The sequence below is a fragment of the Aegilops tauschii genome, chromosome 2, assembly GCF_002575655.3.
Source record: "Aegilops tauschii subsp. strangulata cultivar AL8/78 chromosome 2, Aet v6.0, whole genome shotgun sequence".
Taxonomy (NCBI): domain Eukaryota; kingdom Viridiplantae; phylum Streptophyta; class Magnoliopsida; order Poales; family Poaceae; genus Aegilops; species Aegilops tauschii.
The window spans coordinates 68,993,428-69,012,426 of record NC_053036.3 but is presented as its reverse complement, the minus strand read 5'-3'; the positions used below and the strand labels follow the sequence as shown (position 1 = coordinate 69,012,426).

The following is an 18,999-nucleotide window of genomic DNA, read 5'->3' as shown; positions in this document are numbered from 1 at the left end:
ACTGGCAGGAGCCATATGGTTGTCGCTTTATTGTATGAGATGCAATCGCCATGTAATAGTTTTACTTTATCACTAAGCGGTAGCGATAGTCGTAAAAGCAATAAGTTGGCGAGACGACAACGATGCTACGATGGAGATCAAGGTGTCGCGCCGGTGACGATGGTGATCATGACGGTGCTTCGGAGATGGAGATCACAAGCACGGTGCTTCGGAGATGAAGATCACAAGCACAAGATGATGATGGCCATATCATATCACTTATATTGATTGCATGTGATGTTAATCCTTTATGCATCTTATCTTGCTTTGTTTGACGGTAGCATTATAAGATGATCCTTCATTAAATTATCAAAGTATAAGTGTTCTCCCTGAGTATGCACCGTTGCGAAAGTTCTTCGTGCTGAGACACCACGTGATGATCGGGTGTGATAGGCTCTACGTTCAAATACAACGGGTGCAAAACAGTTGCACACGCGGAATACTCAGGTTAAACTTGACGAGCCTAGCATATAACAGATATGGCCTCGGGACACGGAGACCGAAAGGTCGAGCGTGAATCATATAGTAGATATGATCAACATAGTGATGTTCACCGTTGAAACTACTCCATCTCACGTGATGATCGGACATGGTTTAGTTGATATGGATCACGTGATCACTTAGAGGATTAGAGGGATGTCTATCTAAGTGGGAGTTCTTAAGTAATATGATTAATTGAACTTAAATTTATCATGAACTTAGTCCTGATAGTATTTTGCAAATTATGTTGTAGATCAATAGCTCGTGTTGTTGCTTCCCTGTTTTATTTTGATATGTTCCTAGAGAAAATTATGTTGAAAGATGTTAGTAGCAAAGATGCGGATTGGATTCGTGATCTGAGGATTATCCTCATTGCTGCACAGAAAAATTATGTCCTTGATGCACCGCTAGGTGACAGACCTATTGCAGGAGCAGATGCAGACGTTATGAACGTTTGGCTAGCTCAATATGATGACTACTTGATAGTTTAGTGCACCATGCTTAACGGCTTAGAATCGGGACTTCAAAGACGTTTTGAACGTCATGGACCATATGAGATGTTCCAGGGGTTGAAGTTAATATTTCAAGCAAATACTCGAGTTGAGAGATATGAAGTCTCCAACAAGTTCTATAGCTAAAAGATGGAGGAGAATCGCTCAACTAGTGAGCATGTGCTCAGATTGTCTGGGTACTACAATCGCTTGAATCAAGTGGGAGTTTATCTTCCAGATAAAATAGTGATTGACAGAATTCTCTAGTCACCATCACCAAGTTAGTAGAACTTCGTGATGAACTATAGTATGCAAGGGATGACGAAAGTAATTCCCGAGCTCTTCGTGATGCTGAAATCGACGGTAGAAATCAAGAAAAACATCAAGTGTTGATGGTTGACGAGACCACTTCAAGTGTTGATGGTTAACGAGACCACTAGTTTCAAGAAAAGGGCAAAGGGAAGAAGGGGAACTTCAAAAAGAACGGCAAGCAAGTTGCTACTCAAGTGAAGAAGCCCAAGTCTGTACCTAAGCCTGAGACTAAGTGCTTCTACTGCAAAGGGACTGGTCACTGGAGGCGGAACTGCCCCAACTATTTGGTGGATAAAAGGATGGCAAAGTGAACAAAAGGTATATTGGATATACATGTTATTGATGTGTACTTTACTAGTGTTTATAGCAACCCCTCGGTATTTGATACTGGTTCAGTTGCTAAGAGTAGTAACTCGAAACGAGAGTTGCAGAATAAACAGAGACTAGTAAAAGGCGAGGTGACGATGTGTGTTGGAAGTAGTTCCAAGATTGATATGATCATCATCGCACACTCCCTATACTTTCGGGATTAGTGTTGAAACTAAATAAGTGTTATTTGGTGTTTGCGTTGAGCATGAATATGATTTGATCATGTTTATTGCAATACGGTTATTCATTTAAGTTAGAGAACAATTGTTGTTCTGTTTACATGAATAAGAACCTTCTATGGTCATACACACCAACGAAAATGGTTTGTTGGATCTCGATCGTAGTGATACACATAATCATAATAATGAAGACAGAAGATGCAAAGTTAATAATGATAGTGCAACTTATTTGTGGCACTGCCGTTTAGGTCATATTGGTGTAAAGCGCATTAAGAAACTCCATACTGATGGAATTTTGGAATCACTTGATTATGAATCACTTGATGCTTGCGAACCGTGCCTCATGGGCAAGATGACTAAAACGCTGTTCTCCGGAACTATGGAGAGAGCAACAGATTTATTGGAAATCATACATACAGATGTATGTGGTCGGATGAATATTGAGGCTCGTAGCAGGTATCATTATTTTCTGACCTTCACAGATGATTTGAGCAGATATGGGTATATCTACTTGATGAAACATAAGTCTGAAGCATTTGAAAAGTTCAAAAATTTCAGAGTGAAGCGGAAAATCATCGTAACAATAAAATAAAGTTTCTACGATCTGATCGTGGAGAAGAGTATTTGAGTTATGAGTTTGGCCTTCAGTTAAAACAATGTGAAATTGTTTCACTACTCACGCCACCTGGAACACCACAGTGTAATGGTGTGTCCAAACATCGTAACCGTACTTTATTAGATATGGTGCGATATATGATGTCTCTTACCGATCTACCACTATCGTTTTGGGGTTATGCATTAGAGACAGCTGCATTCACGTTAAATAGGGCACCATCAAAATCCGTTGAGACGACGCCTTATGAACTGTGGTTTGGCAAGAAACCAAAGTTGTCGTTTCTTAAAGTTTGGGATTGCGATGCTTATGTGAAAAAGTTTCATTCTGATAAGCTCAAACCCAAATCGGAGAAATGTGTCTTCATAGGATACCCAAAGGAGACAGTTGGGTACACTTTCTATCACAGATCCGAAGGCAAGACATTCATTGCTTAGTATGGATCCTTTCTAGAGAAGGAGTTTCTCTCGAAAGAAGTGAGTGGGAGGAAAGTAGAACTTGATGAGGTAACTGTACCTGCTCCCTTGTTGGAAAGTAGTTCATCACAGAAATCTGTTTCTGTGACTCCTACACCAATTAGTGAGGAAGTTAATGATGATGATCATGTAACTTCAGATCAAGTTACTACCAAACCTCGTAGGTAAACCAGAGTAAGATCCGCACCAGAGTGGTACGGTAATCTTGTTCTGGAGGTTATGTTACTAGACCATGACGAACCTACGAACTATGAAGAAGCGATAGTGAGCCCAGATTCCGCAAAATGGCTTGAGGCCATGAAATCTGAGATGAGATCCATGTATGAGAACAAAGTGTGGACTTTGGTTGACTTGCCCGATGATCGGCAAGCAATTGAGAATAAATGGATCGTCAAGAGGAAGACGGACGTTGATAGTAGTGTTACTATCTACAAAGCTAGAATTGTCGCAAAAAGGTTTTTTGACAAGTTCAAGGTGTTGACTACGATGAGAGTTTCTCACTCGTATCTATGCTTAAGTCTGTCTGAATCATGTTACCAATTGCCGCATTTTATGAAATATGACAAATGGATAAACAAAACTGCATTCCTTAATGGATTTATTAAAGAAGAGTTGTATATGATGCAACCAGGAGGTTTTGTCAATCCTAAAGGTGCTAACAAAATATGCAAGTTCCAGCGATCCATCTATGGACTGGTGCAAGCATCTCGGAGTTGGAATATACGCTTTGATAAGTTGATCAAAGCATATAGTTGTATACAGACTTGCGGTGAAGCCTGTATTTACAAGAAAGTGAGTGGGAGCACTACAACATTTCTGATAAGTATATGTGAATGACATATTGTTGATCGGAAATAATATAGAATTATTCTGCAAAGCATAAAGGAGTGTTTGAAAGGAGTTTTTCAAAAGAAAGACCTCGGTGAAGCTGCTTACATATTGAGCATCAAGATCTATAGAGATAGATCAAGACGCTTGATAAGTTTTTTCAATGAGTACATACCTTAACAAGATTTTGAAGTAGTTCAAAATAGAACAGTCAAAGAAAGAGTTCTTGCCTGTGTTACAAGGTGTGAAATTGAGTAAGACTCAAAACCCGACCACGGCAGAAGATAGAAAAAGAATGAAAGTCATTCTCTATGCCTCGGCCATAGGTTCTATAAAGTATGCCATGCTGTGTGCCAGATCTATTGTATACCCTACACTGATTTTGGCAAGGGAGTACAATAGTGATCTAGGAGTAGATCACTGGACAGCGGTCAAAATTATTCTTACTGGAATAAGGATATGTTTCTCGATTATGGAAGTGACAAAAGGCTCGTCGTAAAAGGTTACGTCGATGCAAGTTTTGACACTAATCTAGATGACTCTAAGTCTCGGTCTAGATACATATTGAAAGTGGGAGCAATTAGCTAGAGTAGTTCCACGCAGAGCATTGTAGACATAGAAATTTGCAAAATACTTACAGATCTGAATGTGACACACCCGTTGACTAAAATTATCTCACAAGCAAAACATGATCACACCTTAGTACTCTTTGGGTGTTAATCACATAGCGATGTGAACTAGATTACTGACTCTAGTAAACCCTTTGGGTGATGGTCACATGACGATGTGAAACATGGGTGTTAATCACATGGTGATGTGAACTATTCATGTTAAATCACATGGCGATGTGAACTAGATTATTGACTCTAGTGCAAGTGGGAGACTGAAGAAATATGCCCTAGAGGCAATAATAAAGTTGTTATTTATTTCCTTATATCATGATAAATGTTTATTATTCATGCTAGAATTGTATTAACCGGAAACATAATACATGTGTGAATACATAGACAAACAGAGTGTCACTAGTATGCCTCTACTTGACTAGCTCGTTATCAAAGATGGTTATGTTTCCTAGCCATAGACATAAGTTGTCCTTTGATTAACGAGATCACCTCATTAGGAGAATGACGTGATTGACTTGACCCATTCCGTCAGCTTAGCACTCGATCGTTTAGTAAAGAGACTTGCCGGTAACGAGATTGAACTAGGTATCGAGATACCGACGATCAAATCTCGGGCAAGTAACATACCGGTGACAAAGGGAACAACGTATGTTGTTATGCGGTCTGACCGATAAAGATCTTCGTAGAATATGTGGGAGCCAATATGGGCATCCAGGTCCCGCTATTGGTTATTGACCGGAGACGTGTCTCGGTCATGTCTACATAGTTCTCGAACCCGTAGGGTCCGCACGCTTAACGTTACGATGACAGTTTTATTGAGTTTTGATGTACCGAAGGAGTTCGGAGTCCCGGATGAGATCGGGGATATGACGAGGAGTCTTGAAATGGTCGAGACGTAAAAATCGATATATTGGACGACTATATTCGGACTTCGGAAAGGTTCCGAGTGATTCGGATATTTTTCGGAGTACCGGAGAGTTACGGAAATACGTATTGGGCCTTATTGGGCCATACGGGAAAGAAGGAAAAGGACCTTCTCAAGGGTGGCCGCACCCCTCCCCTTGGTCTGGTCCGAATTGGACTAGGGAAGGGGGCGCCCCCTTCCTTCCTTCTCTTTTTCCCTTCCTCTTTTCCTATTCCATATGGGAGGTGGAATCCTACTAGGACTAGGGAGTCCTAGTAGGACTCCACACATGGTGCGCCCCCTCCTAGGACCGGCCTCCTCCTCCCTTGCTCCTTTATATACGGGGGCAGGGGGGCACCCCAGAGACACAACAATTGATCCTTGAGATCTCTTAGCCGTGTGCGGTGCCCCCCTCCACCATATTACACCTCGATAATACCGTTGCGGAGCTTAGGCGAAGCCCTGCGTCGGTGGAACATCATCATCGTCACCACACCGTCGTGCTGACGAAACACTCCCTCAACACTCGGCTGGATCGGAGTTCGAGGGACGTCATCGAGCTGAACGTGTGTAGAACTCGGAGGTGCCGTACGTTCGGTACTTGATCGGTCGGATCGTGAAGACGTACGACTACATCAACCGCGTTGTGATAACGCTTCCGCTGTCGGTCTACGAGGGTACGTGGACAACACTCTCCCCTCTCGTTGCTATGCATCACCATGATCTTGCGTGTGCGTAGGAAATTTTTTGAAATTACTACGTTCCCCAACATACGCGACCACCAGATCCAGCGGCCGCACCACGCCGCGAGCGCGAAACCCAGCAGCCGGCGCGCTGCGCACGCCGCGGCCAGGATCCATATGCAGCGCCGCCGCACCCCGCGTAAGTCCGGCGCCTCCTCTCGAACGGCCGTCCCGCGCCAGCCTATTCGCGCGAAGGGGAAGGGAGCCCCGCCGCCACCCCTGCCGGCCAAGCTTCGCCCGGCGGTGCTGCTGGCGGCGGCGAGGGTGAAGAAGAGGCGGGGGAGTACGGGCGCCGGCGGCTAGGGTTTCTCCCTGGTCGCCCACGGGGGCGACACGAGGGGGAGCATGCCTTGATGACCAGAAGTAAGTCAAGACCTACTACTGGCCAGAAATGATGCGATCTAATGACAGGAAGAAAGGTTGTATTTTCTTAAAAGAAATGCAGGAAAAGGGTGAGAGGAGCGTTTTGGCTCCCGGGCTCAGATGAGCCCGGGAGTGAACAGTGCCACGATTTAAAATAGTAAACAAATACAAAAAATTCCAAAAAAAAATTGTGAGTAAATATACTTGAGTACGTGATGTCCGTGCCAAATTTGAAGAAGTTTGAACATTTAAGGAGCTCGTAAAAAAAAAAGACAAATCCGGGGCCGAGAGAAACATTTGAAAAACAGCACTATTCATGCCTGGATTTGTCTTTTTTCTGCGCGCTACTCGGATGTCCAAACATCACCAAATTTTACATGAACATCACGCACATGCACATCTTGCTTGCACAAAAATTTCGGAATTTTTGACACCTTTTTTTATTATTAATCAGTTCATCGGGCTCATCTGAGCCCGGGCACCGAAGGGGATTTCCGGAAAAGGGTGCGATTGATACGCATCGACATATATAGAGATGTACACATGTCGTTCGATGGAACCCGGGCTCCACATATACACATTTTCGCGTGATCTCCCATTTCCCAGTGCTTCTTTTTGTGCGAATGAAATATTATTATATTGTTCTTCTTTTTTTCTTCAACAACCGCAAAGGGAGAGCATCCCCATCTAAATATATTACTCAAAAGAGCCTGGAGGCCCAAGTTTCATCAGAGAGTATAATGAGAAAAGAGGAACAGAGGCCAAAACAAGACCATGCACATTATTATTACTCCTACCCCCAGCGTCATTCCCATTTCCCAGTGCTGGGAGCGCGTGCATGACGGGGGGCGATCCGCGGCGTCCATGTGGCTGCCCGGCCCCGCCGGCCAGCTTAGCTGGAATGGGATTCACCCCGTGCCTGGTCGCACTCCTGTGCCGTGCAGCACGCCGAAGACTTGGATCGGGTGGACGACCACGTAGTGCATCCGGGACATGTGGGTTATTTTAGCGGATCAATTAGCGCGTAACTCAGTCATTACACTTGCATTGATCCGCTGCCCGTATAGGTATAGTCCATGCAAGTGTAATTTTTCATCTTTCTACTCCCCCACCGTCTTTTGTTTTCATCGGATGGTAGTGGTCATTCGGTGGTATTGAAATCTTGATGTAATTTTCATTATGTTTGAGTTTCTTTGTACTTTCGATGAATTTGAATACAGTTCTGGATTGTTTTTGTGAAAAAAGAAAAAAGCAAGGGTGCAAACACAAAGCGGCAATACGCTGGACTGTGGACTGCAGTTGGAGATAAGGAATTTCCTTTGTGACCGATATATTCCGCGATTAGTTGCGAACCTCACCCCATGTTGACGACTCTTCAAATATGTTTTTTTAGGGGAACTCTTCAAATATGTTAAACATAAATGTCTACATAATTATCGGTCATAAATATTCGAATAGGTTATTCTGTGATTACTTGACCATATGAATGTGACTGTGTTTAAAAATAGAATTTTATTTGATGAACACTTATTGGTTTAAAAACAAAATTTTATTTGGTAAGTTAATGTGATGGGTAGTTGAAAACCGGTAAAAAAGACCAAAGATGGAAGAAGAAAAAAACAAAGTAAGGAGAGGAGAAGGGGAACTCACATACAGTAGGTTGGACCTCGCGATATCTTCTTACGAAGTTTTGTTAGGGCATCTGTAACTACCTCCGATCTTTTTATGTAGGAGAGATTGGGAAAAAACGTGTAGGTATAAGTTATGTTGGATCTTGCTCATTTGCGTACAAAATTCCATCAAAAAGTATGAACATTTATCATATATGAAAAAAAAGGAAAAGGAAAAGGAAAAATCATGTGGTATTCAGACATTATCTGTTATTTTTTTGGTAGGTTAAATGGTCATATTTCTGAACGAAAATGTGTACTTGCACAAATATGATATGCTCATGTTCATGCATGAATATTCTCACACATTTTGGCAAGTTAAAACATTGTATATGACACATGCGTTGCAAAATTGCATATTATAGTTTTCCGCCTTCGCGTCTACAATTGGACCTGCCACCACTTTTCCCTAAACATCCGGCCAGAATCCCGGGCACCATTCAACTGGACCAAGGTAACTACTTGGGGAGTTCATCGTTGGCAATACATGGCATCCGTGATTTAGCAATAGTTGAAGCCATTGCGAGCGCAGATGATCTGCTCTTGCAGAACTTCATTGTTGCGTCAGATACCAATCAAGTTGTAGAAGACACAGACGATCTGCTCTTGCAGAACTTCATTGTTGATTCAGATTCCAATCAAGTTGTAGAAGACATTCAGAAGGGCACACAAGGGGTATATGGTAGTGTCATTAGTGATATTAAGCTTCATGCTACTAGTTTTAGTTGCAATTTCATTTTTTGAAGGTAGAGAGAAATAAAGAGGCTCACAATCTAGCTAAGTTCTCACATTCGTCAGGTAAAGGGCGCTTTACCCCTAAAAAATAATAATCAAATCCAATCCATATGCAGGGCGAATTTAGGGTGGTTCAAGCAGTCATGTCAGATCATCCAACTAGGGTTTTAGATCTTGTACCAACTTGTGTTAGAAGCCCTGCTTATGTCATCTTGAGTTTTGATTGGGCCCCAGAAAATCAAGTGAAACTAAATCATGTTTTCAGTCATCTTTCCTCCCCTTTCCTTCAGGGTTTTGTTACTGGAACAAAACAAAAAAGTCAGGTACCTTACGCATAGGTGCCCCTTTTTGTAAATGTATATTTTCCAACTCACCAAAGTTACAGTTGCATGAATCTAACTAACCCTTTATTCCAACGATTGCTGTAGTAGGAAATTCAACAGGTTCCAAAATTGCACCATACGGCATTAAGCAAGCAATCCAGGATGCATCCACACGACAATGACCATGCTTTTTAACGACATAATACATCTGAATCATTTGGCAATGACTTTCACAGTAGCTAGTTACCGCATATGATTAAAACTCAACCAGGAGGAAGAATTTCTCACGCAGAAACTACTTCTCCGGTGGTGAGGTCAGCTGCCTTAGGTTGAACTTCGAAAGCTCTTTGTATCTCTCCACCACTCCAATCATGCATATAGTCTGCCCATGATTCAAACAATAGTTTATCAGGACCTCAACTGTGACCATCTTACTGCAGCTATATACTAGCCAGATAGAGAGAAGCAGCCACCAGATTAGATATTTCATATGGCCAATAGTATAAAATAATAAAGCAGCATGCTCCCGGGTGTCGCTTGGTGCAGCACTACTGAACAGATGAAGAGCCCATGTTGGACTTACTACAGGTATTTCATAATAGCGTAAAACAAACTTTTCCAAGTCTATTTTACCTCCAATCTGTAGAATGCAATAGGATACTGAAATGGAAATTGGTTTAACATGAAGTATGATACAAGCTGCTAGCTATTTATTATGTTCATTTCCTCCATCCCCGGATCCCAGTGCTACAATAAAATTTGGAGCACTGGAAGCTGCCTGGATAGTGGATACTGATCAAGGACCATACATTTTTTTTTACTCCTGAACATTAAAAGAAACAACCCACGGTAGATAAATCAATGCACATTTTGTAATATCTCTGCACCAACAGGCAGGGACTTCCCCGAAAAAAGGGAAAAGGCATATGCGCACTGTAGGTCGATTACTTTACATCTCATCGATATGGACCTAGTCCTCGCTTTATGTCTTATCCATCCAGTCGAATTGAGACTTTTAAATTTTCAGATATAAAGAAAACACAAGAGAACTATTTCTTCCGACTGATTTTTGTGTGGATCTCAAAGCAACTTTATGACAATGGACTGTGATGGTAGAGCTCATCGACAAATGTGTGCATGTGCAAATGCCTTTCTCGTAGACAAATACCACAATGGCAATACTTAGTACTCCTGCATTTTACTACCCCAAAACCTCATTTAAAAATCATCTTTGAAAATAGATAAAGTAATAATTGTGTTGTGAGAAGTGGGCATCAAATCATACGGATTTTTATGACAATTGTAGGACAAAAGCTTGTGTTTTGTTGAGGCACTTCCGCAAAATATAACACTAGAGATTTAATAGCAATTCAACTGTATTAGAGAATTTACCTTGGCAATCTGGACAATAATAGTCTTGTCGGGGTTGCTGAGGTCAACTTTGTGAGGTTGAGGTATAGATTTTGCAACTGCATTTATAATTTTCATTCTATCGATTCCTGTGTTTGACCTTGCTTCGTATAACACAGCAAACTGCAAAGATTGGGACAAGCAAGTAAGGTAATGAGTAGAATTTTGGACAGGAAAACAATAAAGCAAACAACTCCTATTTGGATAACTGCATCATTCTATCTGTTCTGTGGAAATAATAAATACAATAATAAACATTATAATGTACTGATGTTGGTGATGTTGGCTACTGAAACAATTGACTGCATTGGCTTGCTCATAAAGCGTGGCATATATGTGCTAAATTTTGTGGGAAACTACTTCCAGCACTTTCTTTCGGATGACGAAAGCACAGAAAATCATTACCAGGTCAATTCTATGGAAGATGGATGACATTTAGGAACCTATTGATGGAAATATGAAGGTATGAAGTATCTACCCTGGTAATGCTGCATACAGTCATGCCAATTGTCAGATAGGTAATTAATCTTGTTAGGCTTCTAGCCAACTTTAGACCTTGCTAGATGGGGTAGACACATCCAGCAATACAATCCATCTTTCCCCCTACCCACTATCTCCTCAATTACTGTTATACAGTGAAATAACAACTGATGAATTAGTTTACTCTGAAATGGCTAGGACAATCTCTCTTATCTATAAAATACGCAAGGTTCCATGTTTTGCCTCACTGTTCCGTCTCTACTAGTTCTTTTTTGCCCGCCGTTTTCTTTGTCTCACTTCCCAGTTATCTCCCCTCGCCTCCCTCACCCCGTCTCACTGCTACCCCCCACCTGGCGCTACAGGGTTCTCATCTGCTGCCGCTCCCCCTCCGGACACCCAATCTTCGACCCTGGCTCCTCCAGCGAGCCGCTCCCGGCAATGTCGCCCACCAGCCGCGGCCTCCCCAAGTCTCCTCTCCAAGTGATCCCGTGATGGAAAATCTATATAACTAATACAAGATAATATATAGATCTGAAGCCAGCTGGCTACCATGGTCTCAGCGCTTTGCCCTACGTTCTTTAACCAGACCATCCAGCAATCAAGTAAAAAAGTTACCTTATGTCCCGAAGGAGATTCTTTGGGGAAGTACTTTTCAACAAGTGGAGCAATGGCTCTTGTTATTTCCTCTTCTGAAGCATAACATACCACCTCAGCAGGCAACACCCTCAGAATAAACCTAGAGTACATTCAAGATGAAAGTCCATAAGCAAGAAAATAACTGCACACTCCATATGAGCAATGATATCATATCTTGATATATGAGACTTATGAAGAACAAAGAAGATAGGTTGCAATAATATAAATTCTGAACCTGGACATATGTTTACGAGTTGAAGCAGCCGAAGACATCATGCTTTGTACAATCTCAACTGGACCAGGGTCTCCATCTCTTTTGTGCATTTGAATGAAGATGCAACCATTGCAACCGGAATCAACGCTTGCAAACAGCCTCTGTTTGAAGTATGATGGTTTTCATCATATCAGTTATTAGTATATAAAGAACAGTGAGGCAAAGACAAAATATATGGACTAGTATGGTTGCATCATTTTCCTGTATCAGGGAATTGTTTCTAGAGGGAACAGTGATGCATTATGGAAGACTCTGATTCTCAATAAAGCCTCGGTGCCAAGTTACTAAAAATAATGGCTAAAATGAGAGGCATAATACATAACTCTCTCATCAAATGAGTTTTGAGTCCTTACAAGGCTTACTTGCCGTACTTAATTGCTCAAGTTTACTCACAACTGTACAGGGATCTGATAGCCAGAATAAAACAAGTACCGATGAATAAATATAGTAAAGTATTACAGTTAACCTCTTAAGCTAGTTATGGGCAGACAGAAATACTGAAATCTTTCTATCTACAGCATGATTTTCCAAATTTAGGGCCTGTGCAATATTTCAATATTCGAAAATGACTTAAAGTACATCATGTGTTTGATAAGGGGAAAAGGATGTGGAGGAAGACTGGATTTTATGAGCATTCCTAAGTGAATACTTCTTTTATCTAGGATCCAGCAAAACTTCTTAGGAGCTATGAATATGAATTCCATGCTTTCATCTTACAAAAGAAAGGACATTTATGGATGAGTAAACTGCACCAAGTCTTTTTAGCACATCTGACTAAATTCAATCCTCTGCGCAGGTTTTATATGGACTATTTCCGAGCAGAAATGAGCACCTCCTGCGTATCTTAAGCTGTAAAATAAATTCAGAAAACAAACAGACCTTTTTCCTGTCCCCCAGTTGTTTCAGGTCCTCATCAATTAAATCATCAATAGGTATGTCATTGGACGCTTTTGGTTTACCAGTGAACTCTTTCGGTTTATCGTTGGACGCTTTTGGTTTATCACTAGTCTCTGTTGGCTTATCAGTGGACTCTTTTGGCTTATCATCAGTAGTCTCTGCTGGTTTATCAGTGGACTCTTTTGGCTTATCATCAGTAGTCTCTGCTGGTTTATCAGTGGACTCTTTTGGAGTATCATCAGTAGTCTCTGTTGTTTCATCAGTGGGCGCTTTTGGTTCTGTCTGTTCAGAAACCAGAGGATCTTCTATACGTTGCTTCTTTGGCGCTGATCCACCAGCAGTTTCCACTTGTTCTTCATCCTCCTTGCTGGCAATTTCCAAGGCACCAGGTACCTCTTGTTGCTGCTCAGATGACTTGGCTTCACCTTTTTCTGCATCATTTCCATTGTTAGCCTCCTCCACTGGATGACCTTCATCCTCGTCATCAGAGGAATCAGAGTCGTCAAACTTTATCTTTTTGTTCAGCGGCTTGTCAGGGATGCTCTTGGGCTTCTCATCAAATACTTTCCCGTCAACCAGGTCCTCGTAGAACTGCAGACCCACAATGGAGAATCGCATATCAGCAATTATTCTTGGGAAAAAAACATATTGGCAAGAATGGAGTATTGCATTCCCATCAACACATGGCACAATGAAACGTACAGCTCTTGCCGGAACACAAAGGAAAGCAAAATTGCATGATTTATTATGGTTATTACTACATGTCTTTTGCAGAGAAAGAGAGATATAGAGAGAGGATACACTAGGAACTGTATATAACCTAGATAGTGGTAAGATTCAAAGTCCCAAGCACAGGTATATTACAAGGAATAGCTCAGTGAGCTGCAGCTGTGTTCCTAATTTCAATCAGTCATCACAGTTATGAGTGAATTGACAAAGGTGTAAGCTGTCCCGCCACAATAACAAGCAAACTACAGTGAACACAAGATGGCACAGCACTATCACCGAACTTGAAGCGGAACGCATCCGTCTAAGATAGTGACTGGAACTGAATGAATAATTAAGATCTCGCACGAAGCGGCAGCTGGTGCTGCTGCGGCCAGGCAATACGACGAACACCTGCTGCGCGGGAGGCTCGGGCAGGCAAGGGAACAACAGATCACTTCGGTGCAGGCAACAAGGGAAGCGGCTTACGGTGTCCAGGAGGGAGATCGCCTCGCGGGTGGCCTGGTGCTCGCGGCCGCCGTCGCAGGTGATGAAGAAGCCCTGCACGCCGGGGCGCAGCGGGTACGCGCCCTTCCGCACCGGCTTGCCGTGGGGCAGGAACTTGCGCTTCCTCCCCTTGGTGTCGCCGCCGGCGGACGCCATCTGGTGTTGTGCTTGCCTCGGGGTTTCTCTAGGGTTTGCTCTGGGCCTCGCCTCGGCGGCGCGTCTATGCAGCAAGATCGTACGGCTATCGTTGTCTGCCGGGGCTATTTCTCGCCTGTCGCGAGAGCTACGATAGACGCGCCTCTGGCGCAAGCCTACTGGGCCGGCTTAGTACTCTAGCTTGCATTTTACATTTTTTAGGTTTTTTTCTTTGGTTTTTCTTTTTTTAATCTTTTTTTCATTTTCCATTTTTACTTTTAATCGGGTTTTGCAGATTTTTAAAAAAAATCAACACATGTCTACATTTTCAATACATATTGTACATTTTTATACACATATAACATTATTTTATTCACGTTAAACATATTGTAAACACATGTATTGGTTTTTTAATACATCTTAAATATTTTTAAATACAAGTTAAGTTAAATTAATTGATAAAATATATCTTTATATTATATGAACATTTTTTAGATGCCATGAAAATAGTTTTGAAAAACATGATTTTATAAAATGTCACATGCATTTTTTGAATCCTATGAAACTTTTTTTAATTACATGAACATTTTTTACATTGACAAAATAATTTTCATAATGTCATGAATATTTTTTTGAAACATGTAATCATTTTCTTAAACGTCACGTGCAAATTCTTGAATGCCATGAATAATTTTTTAAATTATGTAAACGTTGTTTACTCTTTATAAACAATTTTATAAAATGTGAGGAGCGTTTTTCTGAAACACGTGAACATTTTAAAATATCACATAATAGTGCGGACATTTTTACATTGTATACACATTTTTGAACGCGTGATGAACACTTCTAAAAATTCATGGAATTTTTTATTCTATTTTAGAAATATAAGTAAATTAATAAAAGGAAAAAATCATCCATTGGAGAGCCAACGCTCCTCCCACGTTGGGCCGACCCATTTATGAGGGGGGAGCTATGATTCACCTCGCTACAAGCGAGGTATAGCTTTCCCTTAAAAAAGAGAGGTATAGCCCTACCCATCATTTTTCATCTTTCGGATCATGAAATAATGCAAGGGCGTGTTTGGTTCCTCACATCATTTTTAGGCTTCCTGGAAACATAGATAGGTGGAGCCTGTGCGGGAGAATACATGCTTTGGGCCAAGTTGTGCAACTTGACTGGATGCTCACGAAATCCTAGGCTGCCTGGGCATCAATATGCGAGTAGTTCTTGGTTGCCTCTGTTTCGTGAAATCAATAGTTAATGGGCACCCCTTGTAAAGGTTATGACATCTCCTTTGATGGTGGTAAGTGGTGTAGTGTATGTGCATCACATATCGCAACCAGAGAGTTTTGGTGGTTTTCTCATCCACGCGTGAGGATGGGAGGTTGATTATTTGTGTGTGTTTTTCTAGATTAGTTTTTTAAATGATTTACCACTTGAACCATGCGTTCAAATCACAAATCATTCCCGGGGAAGCGGAACTATGCTTATAGCGGGGATGAAGCACTAATGCGCTTCACCCAGAAGCACACACGTGCCACTTGCAGGCGTATTGTGCTTCACGCGGAAGCACACTGGTGCTCCACGCTTTGAAAAACCAACAAAATCAAATAAATAGAGGGAAAAGGTAGAAAAAACATGAAAAAAATAAAGAAAAGTGAAAAATTGCCCTGATGCGGAAAGCGTCCAACGCGCGGCACGTGGTGGCGCGCTAGGGTGCACCACGTGGAGCGTTTAGAGTGCTTCTACGCCTAGAAAGTGTCTGCTGGGAAACCCAGCCAGGGGTTAACCTCAACTAGTCGCTCCCTGTATTTCTGGATTTAAGTTGGCCGTTGCTATGTTTGATTGCACACTTTTGGTCCGATTTTGTTAACAATCACACGTGTACATGTTACAATAATCCACAATACAGTAGATATATTCGTCTATGAGTGTCGAAATAGAAAACTTAAAACACAGAGTTGTGTGGAATAACAAGACGAAGCTGGTGGTCGAAGAAAATTTAAATGGTGGACCGTGCGCTATGAATTTGACAAAATGCGTCTAAAAAGCTTCAAACATAAATGGAATTAAATATTTAAATATTAAAAGTCAATGAAATGAGGAGCTCATCACCGAAATGAAATCACAATATCGATGTGCATCTTTTTCTTATAGAGCATCCCTTATCTTGAATCGAAGTACCATTGTATAGATTAGAATAGATTAAGTGAAGGAGATTAATGAAGGTAGGCAAAACAAAATATGTGTAAATTATGTTTGCCATGCAAATTATGTTTGCTTTCTCAAAAGTGATATTCCTAATTCTTTTTCCCAATTCGATGATAGCCATGCAAATTATGTTTGCTTTCTCAAAAGTGATATTTTTCTGTTTTAGGCTTTGAGTGTTACTAGGATGCCGCCACATCTATGCCCCTATCGGCCCATGGGTCAAGCAGCCATGCCATGGCCCATGGATATGGGCTAGTTATTTTTAATGTGTTTTACTTTGTTTAGCTAATCAATTAATGCCGTCGTCGTCGCCATCTGAGAAATTTAGATCCCCTCGCCTCTGGCTGCCATGTTGGCGCTAAGAGGTGGGGGGACCTCGGAACTTCATGATCTCTATGTTCTTCGTCGGCGTCTAGTGATCATCATAGTTTTGCGACAATAAATTTTCTCTCATCATTTTGGCGGTGCCGTGAGATTACAGAGTTTTATGTCCTTGCTGATCCAATTATTCGGATCCGATGAGTTTATGTTTCTGTGTCAAGCTTTTTTTGTTGGTCTGATTCTTTGCGGAGGTGAAATCTTGCATCGACACCATGGTGAAGATATAGTGGTTCGACATCTTGCACTTCTAGGGGGATCATCCCTGGCCCAATTACATTCATCGATCAAGTCTACCCATCTTTTTGATGGGCGACTCAAGGCGCTTTCCAATATCATTATTGTGAGTGTTCGTGCGGGTGAAAGAGTGACAACATCATTGCTCCAGTCTAATTGCAGCCTCTTTACCGAAGTTTTCGAAGTATTTCTTCGAGCAAAGATTGATACCGCGGAGAAGGTGTTTTTAAGAGATTCCACTGTAGTTCTTAGTCATAGGAATTATTTTGTATAATTTTGGATCTTAGGCCCAAATCAGTGTACCTATAATTGTTATGAGTATGAATAAAGTTACAGGTGTTTAAAAAAACTAATCAATCAATTGATTACCTTTTTTTTAGAATCTCGTAAAGCTTTTTTACGGCGACTGAATGTATTCATCATTGTGAACATCTAGTCGCCGTAATAAAGCTTTGTGAGATTCTAACAAAAGCTAATCAATTCATTAAGAAAAATGTCATCGACAAAGCACTTCTATACTGCTCCGCAAGAAAATTGTCAAGCACATTTGTTAACCAATAAGAACCTCTACAAAAAACATCCGAATCTTTAAATTTATTTATTATTTACTTTGAATTTACTGTTTATCAGGGAGCATATGCACCTGAGAGCCAAAGCAGTCCTCCCAGAAATCTCCAAAAAAGTAAGCTTAATGCTACTTCTATCCTAGAACTCAGCTACAGTAGCACAACGATGATGGCATATAGAGCAGAGGGGCAAGAATTGAACAAACAAGAGAGATGTACGAAGCCAGGTATCCTCCAAAAATCTAACTTTTTCCCCATTACCAACTACCCATTTATACCCAAGTTTGAGAGCTTTATCGACCCATAAGACACCATGCCAGAATTTTGACGGGTTCGAGCATCTATTGGCGAAGATATTTGGGATAGATTTAAGGTATTTTTCATCTACGATTCTCTTCCAAATCTAGCCCTCATCAGCAATGCATGTATCTTTTGACTCAGTTGCCTAACAAGCATAAATTGACATCCCTGAGATTAGGAATCTCTAGTCCACCATGGCTCTCTTAGCCATACAGACCGGGTGCTAAACACAATTTTCCAGACCATGGCTCTCTAGTTCCCTCATAGTCACTCCAGACAATGAGCTAGTTGGGTATGGATCATGTCTAATGCCCATTTATAGGGAACTTAAAGAAAGAGAGGAGATAAACAGGTATACTAGCAAGACTTCATGCGTGCTTTGCATGCATTCCACCGTGGTGACATGAGGGGTATGCACAAGATTAACAACTCACTTATCACTCTTATACCCAAAGTGGACGGGGCAGTTGACGTTCGAGACTTCCGGCCTTTGAGCCTTGTTCATGGCGTGGTCAAGATTTTCTCTAAGACGTTGTCGGCCCGTCTTGCGGATGAGCTTCCTGAGCTCGTGGGAATTCACCAGAGCGCATTTGTACGCGTACGTTCTATACATGATAATTTTATGATGGTCCAGGGCATGGCTAGGCGCCTGCATGCTCTCAAAGTTCCGACTGTTATGGTCAAGCTGGATATCTCAAAGGCTTTCGACTCAATCCAATGACCATTTTTGATTGAAGTGCTATCGGCGATGGGTTCTACCACAAGGTGGATTGGTTGGATATGCGGACTACTAGCTACTGCCTCAACCAGAGTCCTTATCAATGGATTACCGGGAGCACCGATCTTTCCGAGAATTGGACTGCGGCAAGGTGACCCCATTTCGCCTATGATTTTCATCCTTGCTATGGAGGTGTTGCACAAGATGTTCTTGCGGGCAGCAAGCAATGGGGTACTGGAACCCCTTGCACCACAGGGTATGCACCAACACCTTTCGATCTATGCGGATGATGTGATGATCTTCGTAAAACCGACAGCAAGGGAGCTGCAGTGCTGCGCCGAGATTCTCGACTGCTTCGGGATAGCCTCTGGTCTACGAGTTAACTTCCAGAAGAGCA

The 18,999-nt window shown here is 41.7% G+C and overlaps 1 protein-coding gene across 1 annotated transcript; it reads right to left on the bottom strand.

Annotated features, from left to right (window-relative positions):
- Positions 1-9,210: 9,210 nt before the first annotated feature.
- On the bottom strand, positions 9,211-14,316 carry LOC109744762 (uncharacterized). Its single transcript, XM_020303910.4, has 6 exons — positions 14,040-14,316; positions 12,828-13,436; positions 11,910-12,049; positions 11,654-11,774; positions 10,541-10,681; positions 9,211-9,530 (listed from the first exon to the last, which is right to left on the bottom strand). Exons 1-6 carry the CDS (start codon positions 14,211-14,213, stop codon positions 9,444-9,446), a joined length of 1,272 nt encoding a protein of 423 aa, XP_020159499.1. The 5' UTR covers positions 14,214-14,316; the 3' UTR covers positions 9,211-9,443.
- Positions 14,317-18,999: the final 4,683 nt, after the last annotated feature.

What these genes read in the sequence shown, in the direction of transcription:
- LOC109744762 (XM_020303910.4), bottom strand. Translation starts at nt 14,213, where the DNA reads ATGGCGTCCGCCGGCGGCGACACCAAGGGGAGGAAGCGCAAGTTCCTG. An exon ending in AACTGGGGGACAGGAAAAAG is followed by an intron (nt 12,050 to 12,827) that starts GTCTGTTTGTTT and finishes TACTTCAAACAG; the next exon opens with AGGCTGTTTGCAAGCGTTGA. An exon ending in TTATTGTCCAGATTGCCAAG is followed by an intron (nt 9,531 to 10,540) that starts GTAAATTCTCTA and finishes AATCATGGGCAG; the next exon opens with ACTATATGCATGATTGGAGT.